Genomic DNA, 24,876 nt, shown 5'->3' with positions numbered 1-24,876 from the left:
ATTAAATATTTTTCACTTCAGTCTCTGAAAATGAGTTGCTGATTGAATTATCAGTCAAGTATTTTATAGGAAAGTCTCCCTAACGTATCTGGAGCAGTTTAAATTGCCCACAAAACAAATTTATTCACATTTATCTAATTCTAAAATTTGGAGCTGTAAGGCTTTGTTTTTAAAGCTGTCATCCACAACGGAGCTAAAAAAAATTATGTAATAACGTAAATAAAAGTTCCTTATTTCCAGCCCTGTTTATCGGCTAAGGAATTTTGATCTTTTTTTTTCTGACTCCGAGAGCACTAGCCTTAGCCATGCCTTAGCCTATCATTGGATGATAAGTGTCAAGTTCATACCTCGTAAGATAGTGTCAGTTCTTTAATCAAAGTAATTAACTGTGAATAAGTGTTGAATAATTTCGGTTTGTGACGTTTAAACGTTTTTATATCGAATTGAAGTCATAATTTACGGATTTTCTATTGAATTTATGATACAGGAAACTTAAAATTGAGGTAAGAATGCAATTTTCTTAAGCCTTGGCTTCATTCTGGGGGAAGGAATGGAATCAATTTTAATTTACTAACACGATAGGCCTTGTACTAAATTCCAGCATCCATTAATTACTATGAGACTTTGGGTGCTGGAATAAGTTTTATCCCTTTTAATATTACATTTAATTAATGCGTAATTGCATTAAAAATAGTTTTATAATTTTGGTCAAATTATACATAATTTGTTGAATTAGTATTAAATCTAATGTTAAGGACAGGTTAGTGTTCATTTATAATTTGTTGTGTAATGTTGCATGGTACTTCATGGCATGTCTCTATTATATAATTTTATTTAACACTATATAATTAGTGTTATTAGGATGTAGTTAGTGTTATTAGGGTATAATATAGTTGCAATAGTTGACTCTTGAGAGTTTAATTTATCAGAGTTGAATAAAACTAGCTTTTCTTGCAAAAATTGCATCATTTATGCAATGCAACTTGTCTTATTCTGAAAAAGCAGAAACTTATTCCTATTTAAATTTATCAAGAAAATTTTATCTATATAATATTAAATACACACAGTTATCCTTAGAGGTAATTTTTATTAAATCTTGCAAAAAACAAAATGATTAATAAGCCAATTTACAAGTTGATTAATTCCTCAATTAATTTATAAGTTAAAAACATTTCTGAAAAATCTGACGTTATCTTTGCCAACTAAATAGCTGACATTATCAATTTTTATCAAAAATGCAATGAGAGATTACACGTATTCTTACAAAAATATTATCATGGTTTGAGTTTTGGAAGCTATATAGTTTAGTTTTAGTTTGAGTCATTGATTCTCGAGTTAATAATAAGTACCAAGAAGAAGTCGGGCGCTGACGACCGAAATATTTCTTTTAGATTTTTGTGTAGAATTGTTTCAACTATATTTTTTGATAATGGCATCATCTGATGATAACATGGATTATAAGGTATTATTTTGTTAATATTGAAATGAACTAACTAAGAAAAGAAGGCTCTAGTATTGTTGAGATATTTATATATATATATATATATATATTATTTTAAAATGGTACAAAAAACAAAAGGTCTCTAAAGTTTTGGAAGTGCATCCTAATAAAGACAAGCAAGAGGTTGTAATAGTTTTGCGGTATTATGGTCTTGATGTTGATACCGCTGTTAATGCTTATACTGAAGGTAAAATCATTAAGACTCTAAGATATCTAAAGGGTTTGTGAAGGTTATTTAGGGCCCAAAGTGATAGGGTTGCCATAAGTTCTGTAAAGTTTTGAAATTTGTGGCTTTTAATTTAAAGATTTACCTTTGGCTTTATTTAAAATAAAGGAAAAGGTCAGATAACAAAACATTATACCTTAAAAGAACAGACTTTCCCTAAATATAAAAGGAAAAATATTAAAGAAAAATAAATGATCTATTATTACAAAATAATTAGCATTTAATTAGTCTTAAAAATGAGAACTACTGCCTCGCCATCCGCCATTGGTTTAGTGGCGTCTGCTAGCCAGAACCTCTTACCCCTATGGGATTGGTTGAATTTTCACAGGCTGAGTTAGGTTAGATAAGGGTAAGGTAGGTTCTGGCTAGCAGACGCCACTAAAGTCCTCATTTTTAAGACTAATTAAATGCTAATTATTTTGTAATAAGATATCATTTACTTTGTTTTTTTTAATATTTAATAGGTAAATATATAAAGTAGGAGGAGCTAATTGAAAAATATAACAAATCGTCACGAGTGACGTTTCTAGTGTGGAAAAATGACGCTCGCGCTCAAATTCGTAAGATCATGGAAAGAATGCACGTGAGGAAATTTGTTTTAGTTTGAAAAGAAAAAAATCCTCACGAGCATCTAGACTTACGTCTCGTGCAAAATCGCGCGCAACTGTGATGACGTTTTCTTATTTTTTGACAAGTTGAGCAAGATCAAATACTTTATATATTCACCTATTCCTTTTATATTTAGAAAGGTATAATATTATGTTAGGTACACTTTTCCTTTAAAGGAGAGACCACCACCTGGAAGCGCGTAATAATCTTAATTATGAAATATTAACTGGCAACCCTGAGTTTGTATAGATAACCTTTAACCCAACCCTTTATGGCTAAAAATAGAATAATTAAATTCAATTGGTATTTCTTAAATTTAAAGGAAACATTCCTGAAGAATTAAGAACCTCAAGTAGTAATTCTGTACGTGTAAGTTCCAAAATAGAATTAGGTTATTAGTTCCCCCAAATTGTCTAATTTAGTACTATTTAATTAAGATAAACAACAAAAATAAGCGCAAAAAGAGAAAGAATAAGAAAGCTAGTTTAGGAGCAGCGGCTCAGTTAAATGAAACAAACTCAACACCAAAAATAACACCAACTGTTGTTAAAAATAATAACTCTGCCGCTGATGCTGATGACGATGATGATGAGTATGAAATGTCAGCTACGAGTCAACTGCCTCAAGAAACAAATCGTAATATTTCCGAAGTCTCTGAAAGAGTTGGGGATTCAACAGTGACAGATAAAAATAATTCTACTAGTCAAAATGGTATAAAACGCGTGTTTTAATTCGGGTTACGAGCTACTATTTAATCAACTACTAATTAATGTAGGTGATGTTAGTAAATCACCAACAAATCACCCTTCAACCAAACCTAAAGCCTCAAACGCTAGCAGGGATGGTCGGGGAGAATCTGTTACGAGCCAATCTCCCGAAAATGCTCCAGACACGAATGCCTCTCCTAAGAAATCCCCTCACGATTTTACAAAACCCTACCCCAAGAATAGGCACCGTTCTTCCGGGAGCTTTAGCCAATCTAGGACAACCTCTTTATCGGAAGAAACCTCCTCTCAAGCCTCTTTTGCCAGTTCAGCTCCTATCCCACAAGGAAAAATTAGTTTGGACAAATCTATGAAAGATTTATCTAGACAGACGGTAGCTTTATCTCGAGTCAGCAATATCTTAGAAGAAGAATTGGAAACCTCCTTCAAAAGGATAAAAACAGCCATTGCAGAAGCGCAGAAACTGTAAGTACTCCCAAAGTCCTAGTTTCCCTCCCCCGAACGCCCTAGTTTCCCTCCCGCGAGAGCCCTAGTTTCCCTCCCCCGACGGCGCGAGTTTCCCTCCCCCGACGGCGCGAGTTTCCCTCCCCCGACGGCGCGAGTTTCCCTCCCCCGAACGCGCGAGTTTCGCTCCCCCCCGAACACCCGAGTTTCGCTCCCCCCCGAACACCCGAGTTTCGCTCCCCCCCGAACACCCGAGTTTCGCTCCCCCCCGAACGCCCGAGTTTCGCTCCCCCCCCGAACGCCCGAGTTTCGCTCCCCCCCGAACGCCCGAGTTTCGCTCCCCCCCGAACGCCCGAGTTTCGCTCCCCCCCGAACGCCCGAGTTTCGCTCCCCCCCGAACGCCCGAGTTTCGCTCCCCCCCGAACGCCCGAGTTTCGCTCCCCCCCGAACGCCCGAGTTTCGCTCCCCCCCGAACGCCCGAGTTTCGCTCCCCCCCGAACGCCCGAGTTTCGCTCCCCCCCGAACGCCCGAGTTTCGCTCCCCCGAACGCCCGAATTCTCCCAAATTTGGTCTAAATTCTAATGAATCAATTTAAATTTCACCTATTCTAGTCTTGAAGAAAGAAATCTAGGCCTCGAACATGAAATGGAAAAAGTGAAAAAAGATGCCAGTAAGATTACTTAATTTAAATTAATTTTTAATTACAAAATAATTTAAAATACATAATTTATTTTTATTATTTATCTAGGAGCTCTTTTAACTCAAAGAAAAGAAATTGCCGCTGAATTAAAACAAAGAGCAGATAGAGCAGCCACGTTAACGGAAGCTGAGCTCAAAGAGCTAAAAGATGACATTAAAGTAAAAAATTAATTAATTATTAGACCTTTTAGTCCTAAATTATGGTTCCTTTTAGACAAAAATAATAAAATATTAATTTCAAACATATTCTTATAGCATTTTGTAGTAGAAAGAAAATTTGACGATGAATTAGGAAAAACTACAAGGTTTATGTGGGATAAAGATAGAATTACTCAAGAAATTAGGAATTTTGGAGAAGGTAAGTTACTTTTAATGCGAATTTGATCTAATTTGGATTAAAATTAATCGATTTTTTTCAGTCTATCATGTTAAGAATTGTTATAGTCAACGTAGACAGTCTGTTTCGTCAGTAGCTAGTTCAACTTGTTTGACACCCAACATATTAGAATCCCCTACTGAACAAAAACTACGCAATCTAACAACCGATTTAAAAGGTAAGAAATTTCAAATTCCGTTCCTGCAAAGAGGAAATTGAAATATATTAACAGAAGTATATAATACTTCTCTTCGAGAGAAGTGTACGAGCACAAAGCGGGGTAAGTGTAACGTCATTCTTCCCAACATCAGAATTAACATTTAGAGCAAGGTTACTAAACCGAATCACATACGCGATAAATAGTTCCCTCATCATTACTCTATTAGCGTTTAAATATTTGACAAGATGCGCTTGTGCATTTTTGTCCCTCGTCAAGACAATCAAGGTTTGTGGGTTGATTGCTGGGGATTTAGTGCCAAACAACTATTGAATTCACCTTACGGTGCGAGAGTTACCCATTTGAACTTAGTTTGATGAGCGGGAAAGCAAACTTAAAGGGTGAGCCTGGGAAGAATGACGTTACATAACTGAAGTATTAAGAGGATACAGAGTGTCATCCTTCTTCTATCATCCCCTTCTGATATTAATTAATATTTTAATTAATTAGACGGAAACATTGACGAATCTAATTCCCACGATGTCCCCCATCAATCAGACATTGTTAGACCACATAACCCGACAACGACAACGCAATTCCAAGGTCGTTCAAGAGTATTTTTCAGTCAAACTAGGCCACATTACGGTGGTGGTTCTAATTCCGATTACGGTGGTGGCGGCGGTGGAACTAGCGGAGGTGGAGGTGGTTCTTCTAACTTCAACAACCCATCTACACAAACCGGAAGTGGAGGTGGAGGTGGAGCCTCTGGAGGAGGAGGAGGTTCTAATCAATCCCGCCCAAATTATAATAGGCATTACCAACAACCCAGAGGTGGAGGTGGTCGAGGGGGTCATTTTAACGAAGGTGGTCAGGGTGGTAGGGGTCGAGGTGGTCGCGGTGGGTATTATAATAAACCCCATTATAATAATAATAACGGTAACAATCAGCGGTACAATAATGCGCCTCAGGGACAACAACAACATACAACGGATGCGGAGGAATCCGGGGCCGGAAATAATAACGGCAACAACAACCGTAATAGACCACCACAATCGCGAAGGGGTGGTGGAAGGAACCCAAGATTTCAAAATCATAATCAGGGACGGAGTTACCACCATCATAATAATAGTAGTAATGTCAGTAATCAGTCAGGGAATGATGGGAATGTCGTGGCAACCGCCTCTAAGGATGTTAGGGTTAATGGGGATAAGAATGTTACAGGAGGGAACAATGCTGCCGAGGGATCGAATAAGCCTACTATGGTTAATGGATATGTCGGAAATCATACCTAAATTAAATTAAGGAAAATTAACACACTTTAATTAATACCTTCCCCCCTCCCCATTCTCGCTCTATTTCAAATATAATTGAAATTAAAATTACAATTAGGAAGAGTTAGACTTTGTTATTATTTTTATTTTCCAAATTTCACCCCCTTGTAAACAACTGTCGTCTGCTAAATTTGTGAATTTTTTCAGCTAAGCCTTGGTAAAAAATTAAAGAATGATATTAAGTTTTTAAAGTAACTAATTTTGGACAAAATAGGCCTATCTTTAAAGGTTTAATTCAGAAGATTACAAGTTTTACACGATTTAGTTACTAAGTTCGGTAATCATAACCAAAGTTTGGGACCTAAGCCTTTGAAACTGAATTTTGGAACTTCACTTAAGCCTTGGTAAAAAATTAAAAAAGTCATTAAGTTTTTAAAGTAACTAATTTTGGACAAAATAAGCCTATCTTTAAAGGTTTAATTCGGAAGATTACAAGTTTTACACAATTTAGTTACTAAGTTCGGTAATCATAACCAAAGTTTGGGACCTAAGCCTTTGAAACTTAATTTTGGAAATTTACTTAAGCCTTGGTAAAAAATTAAAGAAGTCATTATGTTTTTATTTAAAGTAACTAATTTTGGACAAAATAGGCTTATCTCTAAAGGTTTAATTCAGAAGATTACAAGTTTTACACGATTTAGTTACTAAGCTTTGGTAACCATAACCAAAATTTCGGACCTAAGCCTTTGAAACTCAATTTTGGAAATTCACTCAAGTTTCAGTGATTCTGGGGAAAATTTAAGCCTTGGCTGAAGTATACAATGCATGGTTCAATTTAGCAGACGATAGATGTATGGCCGACATATTGGGTGTATTATTTTCTTTGGAAGATACAAAAATTGATTATAAGGAGCTCTTTGTTCAGTGATTACTGATTAGCCTAAATTTAATACAAATCTTTATTAAAACACGAAAATACTGAAAAATCCATTCAGTTCTGTAAACATTACTTAATAATATACACGAGTTAGCAAAAATGAAAGCAACCAAATGTCAATAATTAACATACGCCCCCAAACAATATTTCTTTCATTTTTATAAAAATTCCTTTCTTTTTTTGAAATATAACAGAAACGAGTTGGATTTTAAAAGAAAAATTCAAAAATCCTTTACTGGCATTTTTATTTTCATGTCTCTCCCCAAAATCCATTTTTCTTGTTAGAAATTAAAGAAAAAAAGTTGAAAAGTATAAAAAAGTTTTTTCATATTCTTAATAATTATTTTAATTCTCTTTCGCTATTTTTTTCCAGTATATGCAGTGTATATTTTGGGTATTTCTAAGATTTAATGTCAAATTAGTTTAATTCAATTTGACCTAAAATAAGGATTATTTAGAATAATTCTTTAGAATGGTTTGAAACTATCTTTATCCCTAAAAAGTCCAGAGTAAGAGTTTCTGTACTCTTTGTCCTTAATTACTAGAATTAGGCTTAATAAACCTGTTGTTGCTAAGCCAAATTTCTATAATTTAGGATTAAACCCTTGTTTTCTAAGCCTAATTACTAGAATTAGGCTTAACAAACCCCTTTTTTACTAAGCCTAATTACTACAATTACCCTTAACAAAGCCTTTTCTACTAAGCCTGATTACTAGAATTAGGCGAAACCCTTTTTTACTAAGCCTAATTACTACAATTAAGTTTAACAATGCCTTTTCTACTAAGCCTGATTACTAGAATTAGGCGAAACCCTTTTTTACTAAGAATAATTACTACAATTAAGTTTAACAAAGCCTTTTCTACTAAGCCTGATTTCTAGAATTAGGCTTAACAAACCCCTTTTGTACTAAGCCTAATTACTACAATTACGTTTAACAAAGCCTTTTCTACTAAGCCTGATTTCTAGAATTAGGCTTAACACACATTGTTTACGAAGCCTAATGGCTTAACAAACCTTTTCTACTAAGCCTAATTCTTGTAATTAGGCATAACAAACCCTTTTCTACTAAGCCTATTTCTTGTAATAAGGCATAACAAACGAAACCCTTTTCTACTAAGCCTAATTCTAGTAATAAGGCATAACAAACCCATTTCTACTAAGCCTAATTCTAGTAATAAGGCATAACAAACCCATTTCTACTAAGCCTAATTCTAGTAATAAGGCATAACAAACCCTTTTCTACTAAGCCTAATTCTAGTAATTAGGATAAACAATCTCAACTAACATTGGATCGAAACATTTACCAGATGTCTACTAAGCCTAATTCTAATAATGTACTAATTAGAATAAATAATTTAAAGTCAACTTAGGGCAATTAAACTTTTTCTAAATGCTAAATTTTATCGTTTGAAGGTAAAGTAGATATTTTTTCTTTTTAGAATCTGGGGATATTATTATTATTTCTGTAGAAATTAAAGTAAAATTAAACTATTTTAGTTTTAATTTACGTATTTTTTTGTCGTAATTGTGAAAGCGAGTACGAAATACAGGGCAGGTTTAATAAATGTAAGATTAATTTAGTCTTTGATAAATTTTTTATACACTAACTTCTCTCGTAATTAACAAGAAACAAAATATTTATAGCTTGTTACGTAGAAAAAATGTTTTGGGATTAGAATGATCGCGTATGTATAGGCCTATATATCTTAGATTTAATATTATTTTGGCAGAAAAAATAAACTATAGCTTAAGTATTAATTAATTAATTTGTTCTGTAAATTAAGAAAAGTTTACCCTTAAAGAGAATTTTTGAGTAATACGAAATTGTTAGCGGAAGCGGAATTTTACAAAATAATAAAAGATATATAAATGCGCTTAAAAAAGATTCAAAATTATCACGGCAACTTTTTAAACCTAAAATTTAAACCTATTTTGAACTCCCAAAAGTACAGAAATTGATTAATTAGCCTTATTCCTGATCAGCGCCACCTACCCATAGCGGCGACTTTGAGAACTACTGTAATCGGCAATCCAACCACTCCAGATGTCGCTAAAATCTGGTGACGTCATTTTTGGTAAGACCCGAGACGAGAGTGCCCGTCAGTGACGTCACCAGATTTTAGCGACTTCTGATTGGCTTGCCGATTACAGTAGTTCTCAAAGTCGCCGCTATGGATAGGTGGCGCTGATTAGGAATAAGGCTAATTAAAGCCTTTAGTATGACGCTATCAGTTTTAATTTGGTTAATTGGAAGCTTTCGAGTGTTCAATTAAAATGTAGCGTCATATTTACGCTAATTATTCACTTTTATCTTACACAATGCGCAGAATACTTTGATGCAAGCAAATAAATTCGGACACCTGTCTCTTTTTATACCTTTCTTAATACCCACCCACCTTTAAAATTAAAAATTAACAATATCTATCAAATATAAACTCTAATTAAAGAAATAAATTAACATCCATGTTTAGTTTTTAATTTTAACGATGAAAACATATTTTATTACAAAAATATTATGAAGAGAATGAAACATGGATTGTTTGTGCCAAAATAATTAATAGTATTTAAACACAAGGATTAAAATTAATTAATTAATTAAATTAATTAACTATTTCTACCACCACCACCGGTTAAGGGTTTTTTCGTAAGTAAAATTAACAAACCATGAATTTTTAAATTTTAAAACTACAAACTGCGAAAACTTAATTTTTATCTTTATCTTTCAAACCTATATGATATTTTTTAAACTTTTTAATTTTAAATTTTTTAAATAATAATAATAATAATAATATTAATATCCAATATTTATAATTGTGTCACTTCTTTATAAAACTAAATAACTTTAAATTAAGTAAGAAAAAAACTTAACAAATAAATTTTTAAAACGGCAAATGACGCAAAAGTAAACAAACAAACAAACAAACAAACATAACACAACACGTGGAATTTAATTTGTATAGCAAGGTCACAAATTTCACAAAAAAAAAATATTAAAACACCGGCATTAAAGTAAGTGATTAATCTTAAACGTAGAGATAATTAAAACGCATAATTAAAAATGTACATATTATACAAAAACGATCCCCATCCTAACAAATTTCCCTTAAAAAAAATAAATAAAACACATTTTAAAAAATTATTAGCTTTCAGTTGTTTGGTGCCTTAAACTCCGATAATTAATAATAATTAATAAACTAAATAAAAAATACCAATTTTGTGAATGAATGTTTCGATAAAAAGTCTTTGTAAGTGGTGTATATCAAAGTGTATGCGTGCAAACAACAAAATTACAAATGAAAAAAGATGTTTTTTGGTAAAAATACAAAGGAAAAACAACTATAATTAAAATTTAGCGAAAAAAAAGAAATATTGTTGTTTGAAATAGATTTTTTTATTTAAATTCCGGCATTGATCGATCTAAAATAAACTTAGTATAAATAGGTAGATAAAAACTTTTGTAAACTGGTAAACCAATAATAAGGTAGTTTTGAATTAAATAATGATGATATTACAGTAAAAGAAACAAATAAACAACCAAAAACAAAATGCGTGAGGTTATATAGTTCTTTTATATAATGTGAAATAGGGATTTAAAAAAAATTATTACTATAATGTTCTCAAAACGGGACCATTTTGTATAGAAAAAGAAATGTATGTTTTCAGCTTGTAGTATCTTCAAAAAAAAAAAAACATTCCCACCAAATTTTGCAAAAAAACAACACCTCTTTAAATACAAACCACAGCTGGTTGTGCAAAAAAATCTCTATTCCCATCCTATCCCGCAAAATAAAATAAAGTAGAATGTAAAATTTGCTTATTTATTTATTGTTTTCAGTAGAAAAAGCGCGAAGAAATCTTGCTTCTGGTCGATTTGAAACTGCGCGGGAATGTTTTCTACTTTCTGATTGGTTGTTTCGTACCCTGTATTTATTTATCCCTTTCAGTAGAAAAAGCGGGAAATCTTGCTTCTGGTCGATTTTAAATTGCGCGGGAATGTATTGTACTTTCCGATTGGTTGTTTCGTACCCCGGAGTTTGAAGAACCCTTGTGACGTTAATTATATTATCCAATGAGAACAAGGCGTTCGATGGGCGGGAATTCCTTTGAACTTTTGCCGACTAGGAAGCCATCTTTATGGGTGTTGGACTGTGTATTTGCTTAAGTGTGTAAAGTGTTTTTACTTTAAAATTAATGATCCGCCGTTATTTATTCGTTTATTCGGAACTAAAAATATTATAATCTCGGTTTGGTGAAAATTTAAAAAGGTCAAACTTGTCCCTCGGAACCGTCCTAAAACAGGTAAGCTAAAGTTTTATTTTTTGCGTTAGGCCTAACTCAATTTTGTAACATCAAAGGAGCCGAACGAACGTAATCGAAGCTTATCAACGTTCACTAGGCTTTTGTGTTGAATTTTTTAACTATTTTCCCCTAAAAATATTACTGAAAAACGTGTAGAATTAGAATTGTAGCTAAGGAAAAGAAATCTTTACCATAATGTTGATTATTTCAGGCAATTTTGGTTACCAGTGAGGTGGTAAATATGAGTCACGTACAGCAGCCACCAATGCCTGCACCAAGAGGCAGTAAGTCGTATTTAATTACGTTTTATCCCCCTTCTTAATTTATAATTATCTATAAACTAAATATTTTAACTATTATTAGTGTCTCATGGTAACTATAACCCAGCCGATCTCCCAATGAGTAACCCAAAAGAGCAAACAATGATGTGGCAACAAGGAAGCTACATGGGTGATTCTGGTATTCACTCTGGTGCTAACACTAATGTAAGTTCCTTTCACATTAATTAGCCACTAACAGAAGCAAAAATTGTTGTTAATTAAATCATAAATATGTAAAAATTAGGCACCCTCTTTGAGTGGCAAAGAGGAGGATTTGGATAGCGATGCCATGGTGTTTGATTGGGGTGAAACTGGGTTTGGACAAGGATTTACGGCTGAACAAGTAGAAGAAATGGATCAGCAGTTAAACCAAACCAGATCCCAAAGAGTTAGAGCCGCTATGTTTCCCGAGACTTTGGAAGAGGGAATAGAAATACCTTCAACGCAATTTGATCCTTCTCAATCGACCGCGGTGCAGCGACTTTCAGAGCCATCACAGATGTTAAAGCACGCTGTTGTTAATCTCATCAACTATCAGGATGATGCAGATTTAGCCACTCGCGCTATCCCAGAGTTGATCAAACTCCTGAACGATGAAGATCAGGTAGTTGTGAGTCAAGCGGCCATGATGGTACATCAACTCTCAAAGAAAGAAGCTTCTCGCCACGCTATCATGAATTCCCCTCAAATGGTAGCCGCTCTTGTTAGAGCCATGTCAACCTCGAACGATTTAGAAACGACAAAATGTGCTGCTGGTATCCTCCACAATCTCTCTCATCATCGTCAAGGGTTATTGGCCATATTTAAATCCGGTGGAATCCCAGCCCTCGTCAAACTCTTAAGGTAATTACTAATTAAGGCGGAACGGGCGGCGTATTAGTCGGAAGCGGGCGCCGTATTAGTGGGAAACGGGCGGCGTATTAGTCGGAAGCGGGCGCCGTATTAGTGGGAAACGGGCGGCGTATTAGTCGGAAGCGGGCGCCGGGTTAGTCGGAAGCGGGCGCCGGGTTAGTCGGGAGCGAGCGCCGGGTTAGTCGGGAGCGAGCGCCGGGTTAGTCGGGAGCGAGCGCCGGGTTAGTCGGGAGCGAGCGCCGGTAAAGTCGGGAGCGAGCGCCGGTAAAGTCGGGAGCGAGCGCCGGGTTAGTCGGGAGCGAGCGCCGGGTTAGTCGGGAGCGAGCGCCGGGTTAGTCGGGAGCGAGCGCCGGGTTAGTCGGGAGCGAGCGCCGGGTTAGTCGGGAGCGAGCGCCGGTAAAGTCGGGAGCGAGCGCCGGTAAAGTCGGGAGCGAGCGCCGGGTTAGTCGGGTGCGAGCGCCGGGTTAGTCGGGAGCGAGCGCCGGGTTAGTCGGGAGCGAGCGCCGGGTTAGTCGGGAGCGAGCGCCGGGTTAGTCGGGAGCGAGCGCCGGGTTAGTCGGGAGCGAGCGCCGGGTGAGTCGGGAGCGAGCGCCGGTAAAGTCGGGAGCGAGCGCCGGGTTAGTCGGGAGCGAGCGCCGGGTTAGTCGGGAGCGAGCGCCGGGTTAGTCGGGAGCGAGCGCCGGGTTAGTCGGGAGCGAGCGCCGGTAAAGTCGGGAGCGAGCGCCGGTAAAGTCGGGAGCGAGCGCCGGGTTAGTCGGGAGCGAGCGCCGGGTTAGTCGGGAGCGAGCGCCGGGTTAGTCGGGAGCGAGCGCGTAGTTAGTCGGGAGCGAGCGCGTAGTTAGTCGGGAGCGAGCGCCGGGTTAGTCGGGAGCGAGCGCCGGGTTAGTCGGGAGCGAGCGCGTAGTTAGTCGGGAGCGAGCGCCGGGTTAGTCGGGAGCGAGCGCCGGGTTAGTCGGGTGCGAGCGCCGGGTTAGTCGGGAGCGAGCGCCGGGTTAGTCGGGAGCGAGCGCCGGGTTAGTCGGGAGCGAGCGCCGGGTTAGTCGGGAGCGAGCGCCGGGTTAGTCGGGAGCGAGCGCCGGGTGAGTCGGGAGCGAGCGCCGGTAAAGTCGGGAGCGAGCGCCGGGTTAGTCGGGAGCGAGCGCCGGGTTAGTCGGGAGCGAGCGCCGGGTTAGTCGGGAGCGAGCGCCGGGTTAGTCGGGAGCGAGCGCCGGTAAAGTCGGGAGCGAGCGCCGGTAAAGTCGGGAGCGAGCGCCGGTAAAGTCGGGAGCGAGCGCCGGGTTAGTCGGGAGCGAGCGCCGGGTTAGTCGGGAGCGAGCGCCGGGTTAGTCGGGAGCGAGCGCCGGGTTAGTCGGGAGCGAGCGCCGGGTTAGTCGGGAGCGAGCGCCGGGTTAGTCGGGAGCGAGCGCCGGTAAAGTCGGGAGCGAGCGCCGGGTTAGTCGGGAGCGAGCGCCGGGTTAGTCGGGAGCGAGCGCCGGGTTAGTCGGGAGCGAGCGCGTAGTTAGTCGGGAGCGAGCGCCGGGTTAGTCGGGAGCGAGCGCCGGGTTAGTCGGGAGCGAGCGCGTAGTTAGTCGGGAGCGAGCGCCGGGTTAGTCGGGAGCGAGCGCCGGGTTAGTCGGGAGCGAGCGCCGGGTTAGTCGGGAGCGAGCGCCGGGTTAGTCGGAAACGGGCGCCGTATTAGTCGGAAACGGGCGCCGTATTAGTCGGAAACGGGCGCCGTATTAGTCGGAAACGGGCGCCGTATTAGTCGGAAACGGGCGCCGTATTAGTCGGAAACGGGCGCCGTATTAGTCGGAAACGGGCGCCGGATTGAAACAGACTAATTCAAGGTTTTAGTTTAATGAAACGAACCTAATTAGGAAATGTTCTTTTTTTTGTTGTTTTGTGTTATCAGCTCGCCAGTAGAATCTGTATTATTCTACGCTATCACAACCCTCCATAACCTACTTCTTCATCAAGAAGGCTCTAAAATGGCGGTGCGTTTGGCCGGTGGTCTCCAAAAGATGGTTGCCCTTTTACAGCGCAATAACGTCAAGTTTCTGGCGATTGTGACAGATTGCTTGCAGATTCTAGCTTATGGGAATCAAGAGAGCAAAGTACGGTGGTTAATTGAATCCCCCCCCCCCCGTTTAAATTGGTAATAATTATTTATTACTACACGTAGCTTATCATACTAGCCAGTGGAGGACCAGCGGAGCTAGTTCGAATTATGCGCTCATACACTTACGAAAAACTGCTCTGGACTACTTCCAGAGTCTTAAAAGTTTTGTCAGTTTGTTCGAGCAACAAGCCGGCTATTGTGGAGGCTGGCGGTATGCAGGCCTTAGCCACGCACCTTGGTCATCAAAGCCAACGATTAGTCTTAAACAGTTTGTGGACATTGAGAAATTTATCCGATGCTGGCACAAAACAGGTATCGGTAATACAATCAAGTTATTATTTTACTTTCAAATAGCGACATTCTACCAACAAACTTGCGTCTGAAGAAAGGGTGAAATGGAAAGAGATTAAGCCTACTTTGGCCTACTAGTCCGTGCTTTTGCCATTTCACCCTTAATTATAATGGGTTAAAAATAATTGCGGTTTGTTGAATCGACTTTTCGAACGGAAACAGGAAAGCATGGAAATGCTTCTACAAAACCTGGTTCAACTCCTAAGCAGCAGCGACATTAACGTTGTGACCTGCGCCGCTGGTATTCTCTCCAACTTGACTTGCAATAATCAGCGCAATAAGGTGACAGTCTGCCAAATTGGAGGCATCGAATCGCTGGTGCGAACTATCATTCAAGCCGGTGATAGAGAGGAGATCACTGAACCGGCAGTTTGCGCACTCCGCCACTTAACCAGTCGTCATCCCGAGGCTGAACAAGCGCAAAACTCTGTTCGCCTCCATTATGGCCTCCAAGTTATTGTTAAGTTGTTACATCCTCCGAGCAGATGGCCCCTCATCAAAGCCGTTATTGGTCTGATTCGAAATTTGGCTCTATGCCCAGCCAATCACGCTCCTTTGAGAGAGCACGGCTCTATACCTCGCTTAGTTCAGCTCCTATTTAAAGCCTATCAGGATACGCAACGAGTAAGTACCCATAGTTCATTGCAGAGTAGAGAACTTCGGAAGCCATTCTCTCTTTTTCTATTGTTTCAGCAACGATCCAGTATTGCGTCAAATGGCAGCCAAGCCGCTTATACTGATGGAGTTAGAATGGAGGAAATAGTTGAGGGTACTGTCGGAGCTCTTCACATCTTGGCCAGGGAAGCTCATAATCGCGCCATCATCCGAGGATTGAGCGTCATTCCTGTATTTGTTCAACTGTTATACAGCGAAATTGAGAACATCCAAAGAGTGGCGGCCGGAGTTTTGTCCGAGCTGGCTACTGACAAAGAAGGGGCCGAGATGATTGAAGCTGAAGGCGCAACTGCACCATTGACAGATTTGCTTCATTCACGTAATGAAGGAGTTGGTAAGTTGAAAATGGGTGGGGGTTTGGTCGATGGTGGGCGGGGGTTTGGTCGATGGTGGGCGGGGGTATGGTCGATGGTGGGCGGGGGTTTGGTCGATGGTGGCCGGGGTTTGGTCGATGGTGGGCGGGGGTTTGGTCGATGGTGGGCGGAGGTTTGGTCGGTAGTGGGCGGAGGTATGGTCGGTAGTGGGCGGAGGTTTGGTCGGTAGTGGGCGGAGGTTTGGTCGGTAGTGGGCGGAGGTTTGGTCGGTAGTGGGCGGAGGTTTGGTCGGTAGTGGGCGGAGGTTTGGTCGGTAGTGGGCGGAGGTTTGGTCGGTAGTGGGCGGAGGTTTGGTCGGTAGTGGGCGGAGGTTTGGTCGGTAGTGGGCGGAGGTTTGGTCGGTAGTGGGCGGAGGTTTCGTTAAAATACTTATGCGATTTGTTATTAGTTTTGTTTATTGATTTGAATAATTTGTTATTATTTTAGCTACATACGCCGCGGCTGTTTTGTACCACATGTCGGAAGATAAACCTCAAGATTACAAGAAACGTTTATCAATGGAATTGACTAATTCCTTGTTTCGAGAAGATGGCGGACCCTGGGGACCCGGGGTAAGAATTAATTCTTTTTGAATTTCGTCCTTGATATAACCACCAGGGTAACCGCGTCACTCACATTCCCCCCCCCCACCCCATCATTATTTCGTTCCGAATTCTTTAGGGAGGCGATATGGATATGCTAGGACCGGACGAAGCCTATCACGACCAAATGTACCAAGGTTCGAATCCTCCTAGCGTTCACAGCGTCGGAGGTGGAAGACACAACCCTTATCCACCTCAGGGTAAAACATATTATTTTCCCAATTACTGTTAACTATATCTTCGCTGTTTTTAACCTTTTATTAAAAACAAATCAATTTCTAGTCTTTTTTTTATGTTAAGCCTAAAATTTTAGTCTCTGTAGATTTTGTCTTGACGTTCGTTATTGAAATATATATTGATATTTATTATATTTTGGTGGATTTTAATTTCTATTAAAATTAATTAGTATTTTGGAGAAGTCTCCACAATTTCGTAGAATTTTTATTCTTTTTCCAGTCGTTCTTTTTTTTCCAATGAAAGTCTTTGCGTTTTGTTTATTATTCAGCTTTCTGGGCAGCAGCGTGAATTGTGACAGTTTTCTCTACAATTTAGCGCGTAGTTTGTCGGTACTTTTTACTAACCAATCGCTTTCTGCGCTTTTTTCTCTTTTTCTTATTTACCCCCTGAGCATTCGCTTCCTAAAAAAATGGACGTAACATTCCTTGGGTATGGTATCAATATTTTATTCTATAATGGTGTGCGTTTATCTCTTTTTTTTTTTTGAGGGGTCAGACATTTGTTTAAACAGTAGAAACCTCTCATATTTCTTCCTAACATCTAAAACCCTCTCAAATATCTTCCTAACATCTAAAACCCTCTCAAATATCTCCCCGACATCTAAAACCCTCTCAAATATCTCCCCGACATCTAAAACCCTCTCAAATATCTTCCTATCATCTAAAACCCTCTCAAATATCTCCCCGACGTCTAAAACCCTCTCAAATATCTTCCTATCATCTAAAACCCTCTCAAATATCTCCCCGACGTCTAAAACCCTCTCAAATCTCCCCCCCCGACATCTAAAACGCTCTCAAATCTCCCCCCCCCGACGTCTAAAACGCTCTCAAATCTCCCCCCACCCGACGTCTAAAACGCTCTCAAATCTCCCCCCCCCCGACGTCTAAAACGCTCTCAAATCTCCCCCCCGCCGACATCTGAAACGCTCTCAAATCTCCCCCCCCCCCGACATCTAAAACGCTCTCAAATCTCCCCCCCCCCACCCGACGTCTAAAACGCTCTCAAATCTCCCCCCCGCCGTCATCTGAAACGCTCTCAAATCTCCCCCCCCCCCGACATCTAAAACGCTCTCAAATCTCCCCCCCTCTCGACGTCTAAAACGCTCTCAAATGTCCCCCCCCCCCGGCGTCTAAAACCCTCTCAAATCTCTCCCCCCGCCCAACGTCGAAACCGCTATCAAAATCCCCCCCCCCCCCCCGACGTCTAAGACGCTCTCAAATCTCCCCCCCCCCGACATCTAAAACGCTCTCAAATCTCCCCCCCCCCGACGTCTAAAACCCTCTCAAATCTCTCCCAAACGTCTAAAACCCTCTCAAATCTCTTCCTAACGTCTAATACACACTCCTACAATTCCTAACCAACATCTAACATCTTCAAAAAACCAAGAACTTTTAATCGTCAGACCCCTCAAATCTTTCCAATCAATCCAAAACCCTGGGTCCACATACACCTTTTATAATTTAAATTAAATTTAAATCACGGCACAGTTTTATAAATTAATCTTAATTGAAAACAACAAAATTGGATAAAATTTTAATCTCGGAAACGGTATTTCTTTTGTTTCCTTTAGCTTATGATTCACAGGTCCCTATTGATTCGATGCAAGGTCTGGATTTGGGTGGGGGTCCTCCGGGCAGTAATTCCTCCTTCTCCCCCATGGATGCCCCCATGGATATCGGATCTTTCGATGACCTGGACCCCACACTCCCTTCCCCAAATAACCCTCAGGATGGTACCAATCAATTAGCCGCTTGGTATGACACTGACCTATAACCTAACTCCGTTAAAACAAACAAACCACAAAAAAAAAAACATAAAAAAACATTTTAGCTCCTATTGAACTCTATCAGGAAAACATTTCGTGCATTTAATAATAATTTTTTTAGCCACCAACTCCGCATTTATACCAAGTTTTTTATATTAAGTCTGCCGGTTTAATTTTTACGTTCTAACGTAAATTATCAAATTTTGGGAATAATTTTTATTTTTTTTTTTTTTCCCCTCAAAAGTTGGATCTAAGGATTCTACAGTTTATATATATATATGGAAACCCTCTTTTTAAAAAAATATGGTAAACAATTTTCCAGTTTACCAGTTTTTCGTGGAAATGTAAAAGTAAGATATAATTAAGCCAAAATAATACCAATGAAATATTTAGAGGGTTTAAATTTAATCAAAAGTAATTGATAATTTTTTTTCGGACTTAAAAAGGTTTTATATATATTTTTTAATTATTTTTTTTAAATTAATTGCATTATTTTTAATTTTTACTGTTATTACTTAGGTTTTGCTTATTTCTTATTTTAGGCAAATTTAAATTTTTTTTATTTTAGGAATATTTTTTTTTTTTTTTTTCAATTTAATTTTTCTTTAGGAATTTTTTTATTTTCCAATTTAATAATATTTTTTTTTTGGTGGGATTAATTTAATCGAAATAGTTTAATGTGTTGTCTTCCAATTTTTGACCCATTTTTCTCATCATTATAAAAATAAAAAATAATATTTAAATTCCTTTTATAGTAATTAGTGAGCGTAAATAATATTGTGAGAAATCTTTTTTTTACACCAAGTATTTTATCAAAAAAAAAATATTCAATGGGGGATGATTTACTACTTTTATTCAATGTGTAAAACGAAAATAAGGTGAATATTCAATAAATATCACGAAAAAATGATTTTTTTGGTTGTATTTTACTTATAGTGCGCAAATATTACCTTAAAAACGCTTTCGGTTACCTACCGATGTCTTATACTGAACGCACCAATAGCTATACTACCGCGCAGTCGCGTAGCCCGGCTGCTGAAGTCCCGCGTTTTACAAAATACATGTACCGTTATGTACGGCCAATCCATTTCCCGCATCTCGAACTAAGCGCTTTCAACCCGGGGTCCCCGTCTTATTTCTCTTACAAACGCGGACCCCGGGTTGAAAATATGCAAGTTTAAGTTACGTTCTTTTGTTTTAAGAACCCCGGGATCTAAGAGGCTGCGATTAAAAGCGGGGAAAAAAAGGTTGCGCAACTCAAAAGATAAAGCAGACGAATGATTATGGCGCAAGGCTGCGCCTTTGGGTGAATAGAAAACTAACGGGCTTCTGTGGTGTCTCAGTGCTTAATGTGGTTTTTCTAAAGCGGACTGGATACCTTTTTTCTACAAGGCGATTAGGCTTAAGGTAAGTTGATTGATTGATTTATTTGAATTTTTTAAACGTCAATATTTACAGGTAATTTTTTAAATTTAAACGATTTATTCGTAAGCCTATTTGTAAATTTTTAAAGTTAAAATTTGTTCAAGGGTTTATTTGGATAGAATTCATAGGCATAGAAAAATACTTGTAGTTAATTTTATCCGTGTTGTTTTTGGCGCGCTGCTTTATACGTCTTGACAGGTGTCGTACGATAATAATTTTTGTAGCGGACGGGAAGTTGTAAGCCGTTTTAAATCTTAAATTGTTAATTGAAATAATTAAATTAGTGTCTCGGTACTGAAAGTAAATAGCGTTGAATGAACTGCGTAGGTTTTTAAGTGCAAAAATTTGGCTCACGACGCTTAAAATTTTTTTAAAAAAAAAAAACTAGATCTACTGTAGGTCTATTTTTTTAAAAGATGGTTTTATTTCGGGATGAATATTAGGCTCACGACGTTGAAAAATTATGCCTATTTTTGGCCTATTTTCTTTAAGCGATTCTTTTGTAAAGAGAAATTTGGCTTAAGACGATAAAATAGTTGGTCTACTTTAGGTCTATTTTTTAAGGAAACAGAAACAAATATAACTTTGAACGAATTTAACTATTTCTATAATATTAAAGAGTAGCGGAATTAAAATTTTTTAAGCGTGATTATTTATCGAAATTACTGTTCCGAAGGTTTCCATAGAAACAGTAGACGAAAATAGGTCTAAATCAAACAAATGTGTAGTAATATATACAGGGTGTTTCTGATAATTCTGGCATAAATTAAGGGGGATGTTCTTCGGGAAATCAATTTTGAATCTAAAACGTTCTATCTCCATTTTGCCGTCCGGACCACTGTTTTTGAGTTAAGATTGTACAGAGTATTTTACGGATGACCCCTTAAATTTAATAAAAGAACTGATTTAGACATTGATTTCAAATTTAATTAAGGGGTCATCCCTAAAACACCCAATCAAATCTTAACTCGATTTGAAACAGTGTCCCTTGTGGAAAACAAAATGGAGATAGAAGTTATACATTTTCGGCTCAAAATTGATTTCCCAAAGAACAAACATCCCCCTTAATTTACGGATGCAGACGTATCAGAAACACCCTGTACATAACATACTTAAAATCCTGGCGTCTGTATGAATTATTCGACTTCGTTTTATTTCAATAATGTCAATCTTAATATATTTAAACTTAGTCTTCTTGGCGCCTGACTTTTATAGACCCTATTATTGGTCCAAACAAGATTTCTCTGATATTTTTTATTCTTGAATCTTCAAAATAAGGTTTATTTCCGCAATCAAGGTCTAAAATGTATCCCTTGGAACCAGGAGAGGAGAAAACACAGTTGGAATAGACTTAGTTCTATTATTTTTTTTTTCATGGTTTTTCCCACCCATCGTCGTCATTTGGCAAAATATCAAATATTCCTCCTATAAAGAATCGCGTTATTCGGATGAGGAACTTTGCGTTTGACATTTCTCTACTGCACTGCACTCCACTCCGTTATGCTACTCAGCTTAACTCTCCCCTACTTATAATTTTGTTTTTCAAAAGATATCTCGTGACCCAATGATTTACTTTTTTTCTCTCTTCTTCCGTAGTCTAAAGGGTTGGTGAAAGAAGAAACCTTAAAAGAAACCTTGTAAGGTTCTTCTCTCTGTGATCCTTCATTAACGGAATATAATAACTCTGAGTGATTAGGCTTGAGTTGTTGTGAAAATAGACTGTATTAGGCTTTGTAAGGGATGAATATCTACCTTTCTGTAATTTTATTCCGTAATTGTGAAACCAAGGGTAAAATAGATCAGATTAGGCTTAAGTTATTCTAAAAATAGACCATATTAGGCTTAACTTATTTTAAAAATAGACTATATTAGGCTTAACCATATATTCATAAGATATGTTCCATAAGTTTGTCACTCGTTACTGAGAGCTTGTCATGAAGTGACGTAGATGAAACGTCATAGATTCTCGTAAAGCGACGCCTGGTGAGGCGCTGTCAAAGGCTTAGTACAGACTAAATGGGGAGATGGACTGCAAAACCGCGTGTAGTCAATTCTCGCTTGTCGTTCTCGAACTAGCTCTCATTATGTCTCTAGCATTACGAAGTATAGGAATTAAGCGTCATACTTATGGAACATATCTTATAAACTTATGGCTTAACTAATTTCAAAAATAGACTATATGAGGCTTAACTTATTCCAAAAAATAGACTATATTAGGCTTAAATTATTCCAAAAAATAGACCATATTAGGCTTAACTTATTCTAAAAATAGACCATATTAGACTTAGCAAGGAATGAAAATTTACCTACCTGTATGATTCTCCGTAATCCTAAAAACCAAGACTGAAAATAGACCAGATTAGGCTCAGCAAGGAACATTTTTTTTTACTTTTTGTCGCCATTTTATAATATGGCGGAGGTTGTTTTCAACCCTAAAAGCCATAAACCCTGTCTTCGTTCAAACGAATATACGAAGCAAATACCAATTTCTAGGGTTAGTAAACGTAGTAAATAAAAAATATTTAATTTCACTCTCCCTTTGAAACTCTAAGATATAAACCCCTTGACATGGATTTAAAAAATAAAAAAAAGGCTATCGAGATTAATTTTCGTCAAGTTGAAGAATTTTTTTCTTTAGAAATTTAAAAAAAATATTCTTTTAACGATTAAATATATAGGTGAGATTTTGCGTGCCTTTCGTAAAACAAGGAGTAGCCAAGTCTAAAAGAATTTCTGTTCTCGTTAGGTTTATATAACACTAACTGGGGGCCAAAATAAAAATTGTTTCTATCCTATGAGATATTTTTGAAAGGGGTAAAAATGCTTTTTTCTCTGATAGGATTTAAGATTGATTTAGGCTTCCATCGCAGACGCGCCTCAACTAAAACAGAGCCAAGAAAAATTTCTCTTGTGGGGGTTTAGCTTTTAAAAATATTTGTAATAGCATAAGTTTATGATTAGAAGTCTGAATATCTCGATTATTGATTGGAAGTTGGCATTGAATACTTATTAACAACAACAGGGCTAGTGCTGTCGATGTTTGTTATATATTATCGATAGACTTATAATTAATGTACTTATGCTAATAGGGCTAAAAGAAATATCGGAAAAGCATCCATAAATATTCTGTTTTGGGAAAATATATTTTTTTGGGGGTGGGGGTGGAGATGAACGGCATAGTTCTTTGAAACGGAAATTGCTACTTCTAGCAAGCTTTGAGATTGTTTACACAACCATTTATTTAATTACAGTGGTGAATTATTTATTACAGGACATACTATGGATTGGCGAGGGCACTGACATGGCACTAAATAAAACATAAATGTAAGTTGTGTCTCAATTAATTTAGGGGTTAGGCTTAACGTATGTTATCCAATCAATGTAGAAGATTAGGCTTAACGTCTGTTATCCTATAAATATTCGTAATTAGGCTTAGTTATTAATATTTAAATAGTTTTAATGTCAATTTAGTTAGCTTGAAACGCGTTAAAATAAAATTGAAAATAATTCTTTTCATTTAGAGGGGTTCAAGATGATGGGAGAGCCGCCATGTTTCGTGGTGGGTCTTCCGCCCTTAATCGAAGCGACGGATGGTGACATAGTGACGTTGCAAGTAAGAGTGACCGGTAACCCGGAGCCCAAGGTCGTTTGGTACCATTGCGGCGAAACTGTGGTCGATGTTCCCGGTAAACGAGACTTGTTCAAACACGAGGACGGCTGGTACGAATTCGTGGTCACAAACACCAATGAAGAGGACGAAGGGGAATACGAATGCAAAGCCGAGAACGTCTACGGCTGCGCATCGACCTTTGGTGACCTCTACTATTATTCTCGCGGTGAGATTCTAAATTATACTAACAAACAGGAGGAAAAATTTCATCAAACTAATTTGCAATTCGTTTTTCTTTAAGCCATACAATTTTTTTCCAATTTTTCAGAGTATTCCGATTCCACTAAAGATGGCTCTGAAGCGGACACCAGAGCAGACGATAATGGTAATTAGCATTTGCTATTGAAATTTACCAGACATTTAATTAAATAATATTAATTATCTTTTAATTTATTTAGACGAGTACAATGGAAGACAATCGGGTCTATTAATCTTAATTGATGATGGATCCCAAACAGATGACGACAGTCAAGGTAATTAATTATTCAGAATTAATTAATGATCATTAATTAAAGTTAATACTCAATCTAATCAATACTAATTAAATCTTAGATCGTTCTTTAAGACGGTCTTTAACAGCTTCCGAACAAATTCAGGTAAATTTACGTGGTTTAAATTAAATTAAATTAAATCTAACCTTAATTTCAATTATTTAAATTTAATTAATTGATTCATAGGGAATTATTGAGGATTTAACTCAAGATGACGGAAGTTTAACATTAGGTCGAGACGATTTTGGCTCGGACCGTGATTTAATTGACCCTACTGACCAAATGGTAAGCTAAAGAATATTATATTTTTTTCGATTTTGTAGTTTTTAGAGCTGGTCAGGTAAGCTAATCTGCAGGGGCAAAACGCAGTCATTTTTCCATTGAAAATCCCATAGCCCCTGTAGAAGTGTTTCACACGCTATACATCGGTGTATACAGTTTTATGAGTGAAGCTAACATAAAGGGGCAAAATATGATATATATTAAAAACAATATTAATTCCTGTCAAATATTTTATAAATATTATCAAAATTCCGGTGATATGCTACCGATAATTTTTATTAGCTATAAATGGTTAAATGTCAAAGTTAATAAGAAAAATGATGGCTCTTTCACTATGTATTAATAACTTTGGGTGACGTTTTAATATCAAGATGGTATAGTCATTGTTGATTCTAAAAGCTGTAACTTATTTGACGGGAAAGACGGTCACTTGAAGTATCATATACAGGGTGTTACAAAAAGGGGTAGTTATATTACTTTACGGGTGATCCCTTAAAATTTATGTAATTA

General features: G+C 37.9%; 3 protein-coding genes across 4 annotated transcripts in view; all 3 read left to right on the top strand.

Annotated features, from left to right (window-relative positions):
- Window positions 1-301: 301 nt before the first annotated feature.
- On the top strand, window positions 302-10,755 carry LOC149710001 (uncharacterized). The gene is made up of 11 exons (XM_089858632.1): window positions 302-503; window positions 1,392-1,462; window positions 1,580-1,688; window positions 2,659-2,699; window positions 2,774-3,047; window positions 3,112-3,526; window positions 4,117-4,175; window positions 4,254-4,363; window positions 4,460-4,562; window positions 4,624-4,758; window positions 5,248-10,755. The coding sequence occupies exons 2-11, from the start codon at window positions 1,430-1,432 to the stop codon at window positions 6,027-6,029; spliced, it is 2,061 nt and encodes a 686-aa protein (XP_089714758.1). The 5' UTR covers window positions 302-503; window positions 1,392-1,429; the 3' UTR covers window positions 6,030-10,755.
- A 288-nt stretch (window positions 10,756-11,043) lies between these two features.
- arm (armadillo) lies at window positions 11,044-19,408 on the top strand. 2 transcript variants are annotated; one of them, XM_089858631.1, is made up of 11 exons: window positions 11,044-11,245; window positions 11,457-11,529; window positions 11,609-11,730; window positions 11,810-12,408; window positions 14,309-14,510; window positions 14,579-14,827; window positions 15,029-15,490; window positions 15,560-15,875; window positions 16,342-16,466; window positions 16,576-16,696; window positions 18,304-19,408. In XM_089858631.1, the coding sequence occupies exons 2-11, from the start codon at window positions 11,487-11,489 to the stop codon at window positions 18,504-18,506; spliced, it is 2,442 nt and encodes an 813-aa protein (XP_089714757.1). In that variant the 5' UTR covers window positions 11,044-11,245; window positions 11,457-11,486; the 3' UTR covers window positions 18,507-19,408. The 2 variants fall into 2 exon arrangements, with proteins under 2 accessions (XP_089714757.1, XP_089714756.1); XM_089858630.1 differs by having other exon boundaries at window positions 14,579-14,833.
- Window positions 19,409-22,762: 3,354 nt separating this feature from the next.
- Window positions 22,763-24,876, top strand: part of Obsc (Obscurin) — a 53,609-nt gene continuing 51,495 nt past the window's right edge. Inside the window, exons 1-6 of the mRNA XM_089860752.1 lie at window positions 22,763-23,247; window positions 23,445-23,759; window positions 23,835-23,918; window positions 23,992-24,066; window positions 24,146-24,189; window positions 24,271-24,369. Of these exons, the coding sequence (XP_089716878.1) occupies window positions 23,456-23,759; window positions 23,835-23,918; window positions 23,992-24,066; window positions 24,146-24,189; window positions 24,271-24,369 (606 nt within the window). The 5' untranslated portion in view covers window positions 22,763-23,247; window positions 23,445-23,455. The remainder of the gene's footprint in view (window positions 23,248-23,444; window positions 23,760-23,834; window positions 23,919-23,991; window positions 24,067-24,145; window positions 24,190-24,270; window positions 24,370-24,876) is intronic.

The sequence above is a fragment of the Phalangium opilio genome, unplaced genomic scaffold (genome assembly GCF_054372755.1).
Source record: "Phalangium opilio isolate 3A_F unplaced genomic scaffold, DU_Popi_V2 ptg000011l_1, whole genome shotgun sequence".
Taxonomy (NCBI): domain Eukaryota; kingdom Metazoa; phylum Arthropoda; class Arachnida; order Opiliones; family Phalangiidae; genus Phalangium; species Phalangium opilio.
The sequence above is the reverse complement of the archived record's forward strand: the minus strand, read 5'-3'. Positions and strand labels throughout refer to the sequence as shown.

Coding starts and splice junctions, on each gene's coding strand:
- LOC149710001 (XM_089858632.1), top strand. CDS start 1,430: ATGGCATCATCTGATGATAACATGGATTATAAG. Junction 2,700..2,773: donor GAACCTCAAGTAGTAATTCT/GTACGTGTAAGT, acceptor TATTTAATTAAG/ATAAACAACAAAAATAAGCG. Junction 3,048..3,111: donor TAATTCTACTAGTCAAAATG/GTATAAAACGCG, acceptor TAATTAATGTAG/GTGATGTTAGTAAATCACCA.
- arm (XM_089858630.1), top strand. CDS start 11,487: ATGAGTCACGTACAGCAGCCACCAATGCCTGCACCAAGAGGCA. Junction 11,530..11,608: donor AATGCCTGCACCAAGAGGCA/GTAAGTCGTATT, acceptor AACTATTATTAG/TGTCTCATGGTAACTATAAC. Junction 16,467..16,575: donor GCGGACCCTGGGGACCCGGG/GTAAGAATTAAT, acceptor CGAATTCTTTAG/GGAGGCGATATGGATATGCT.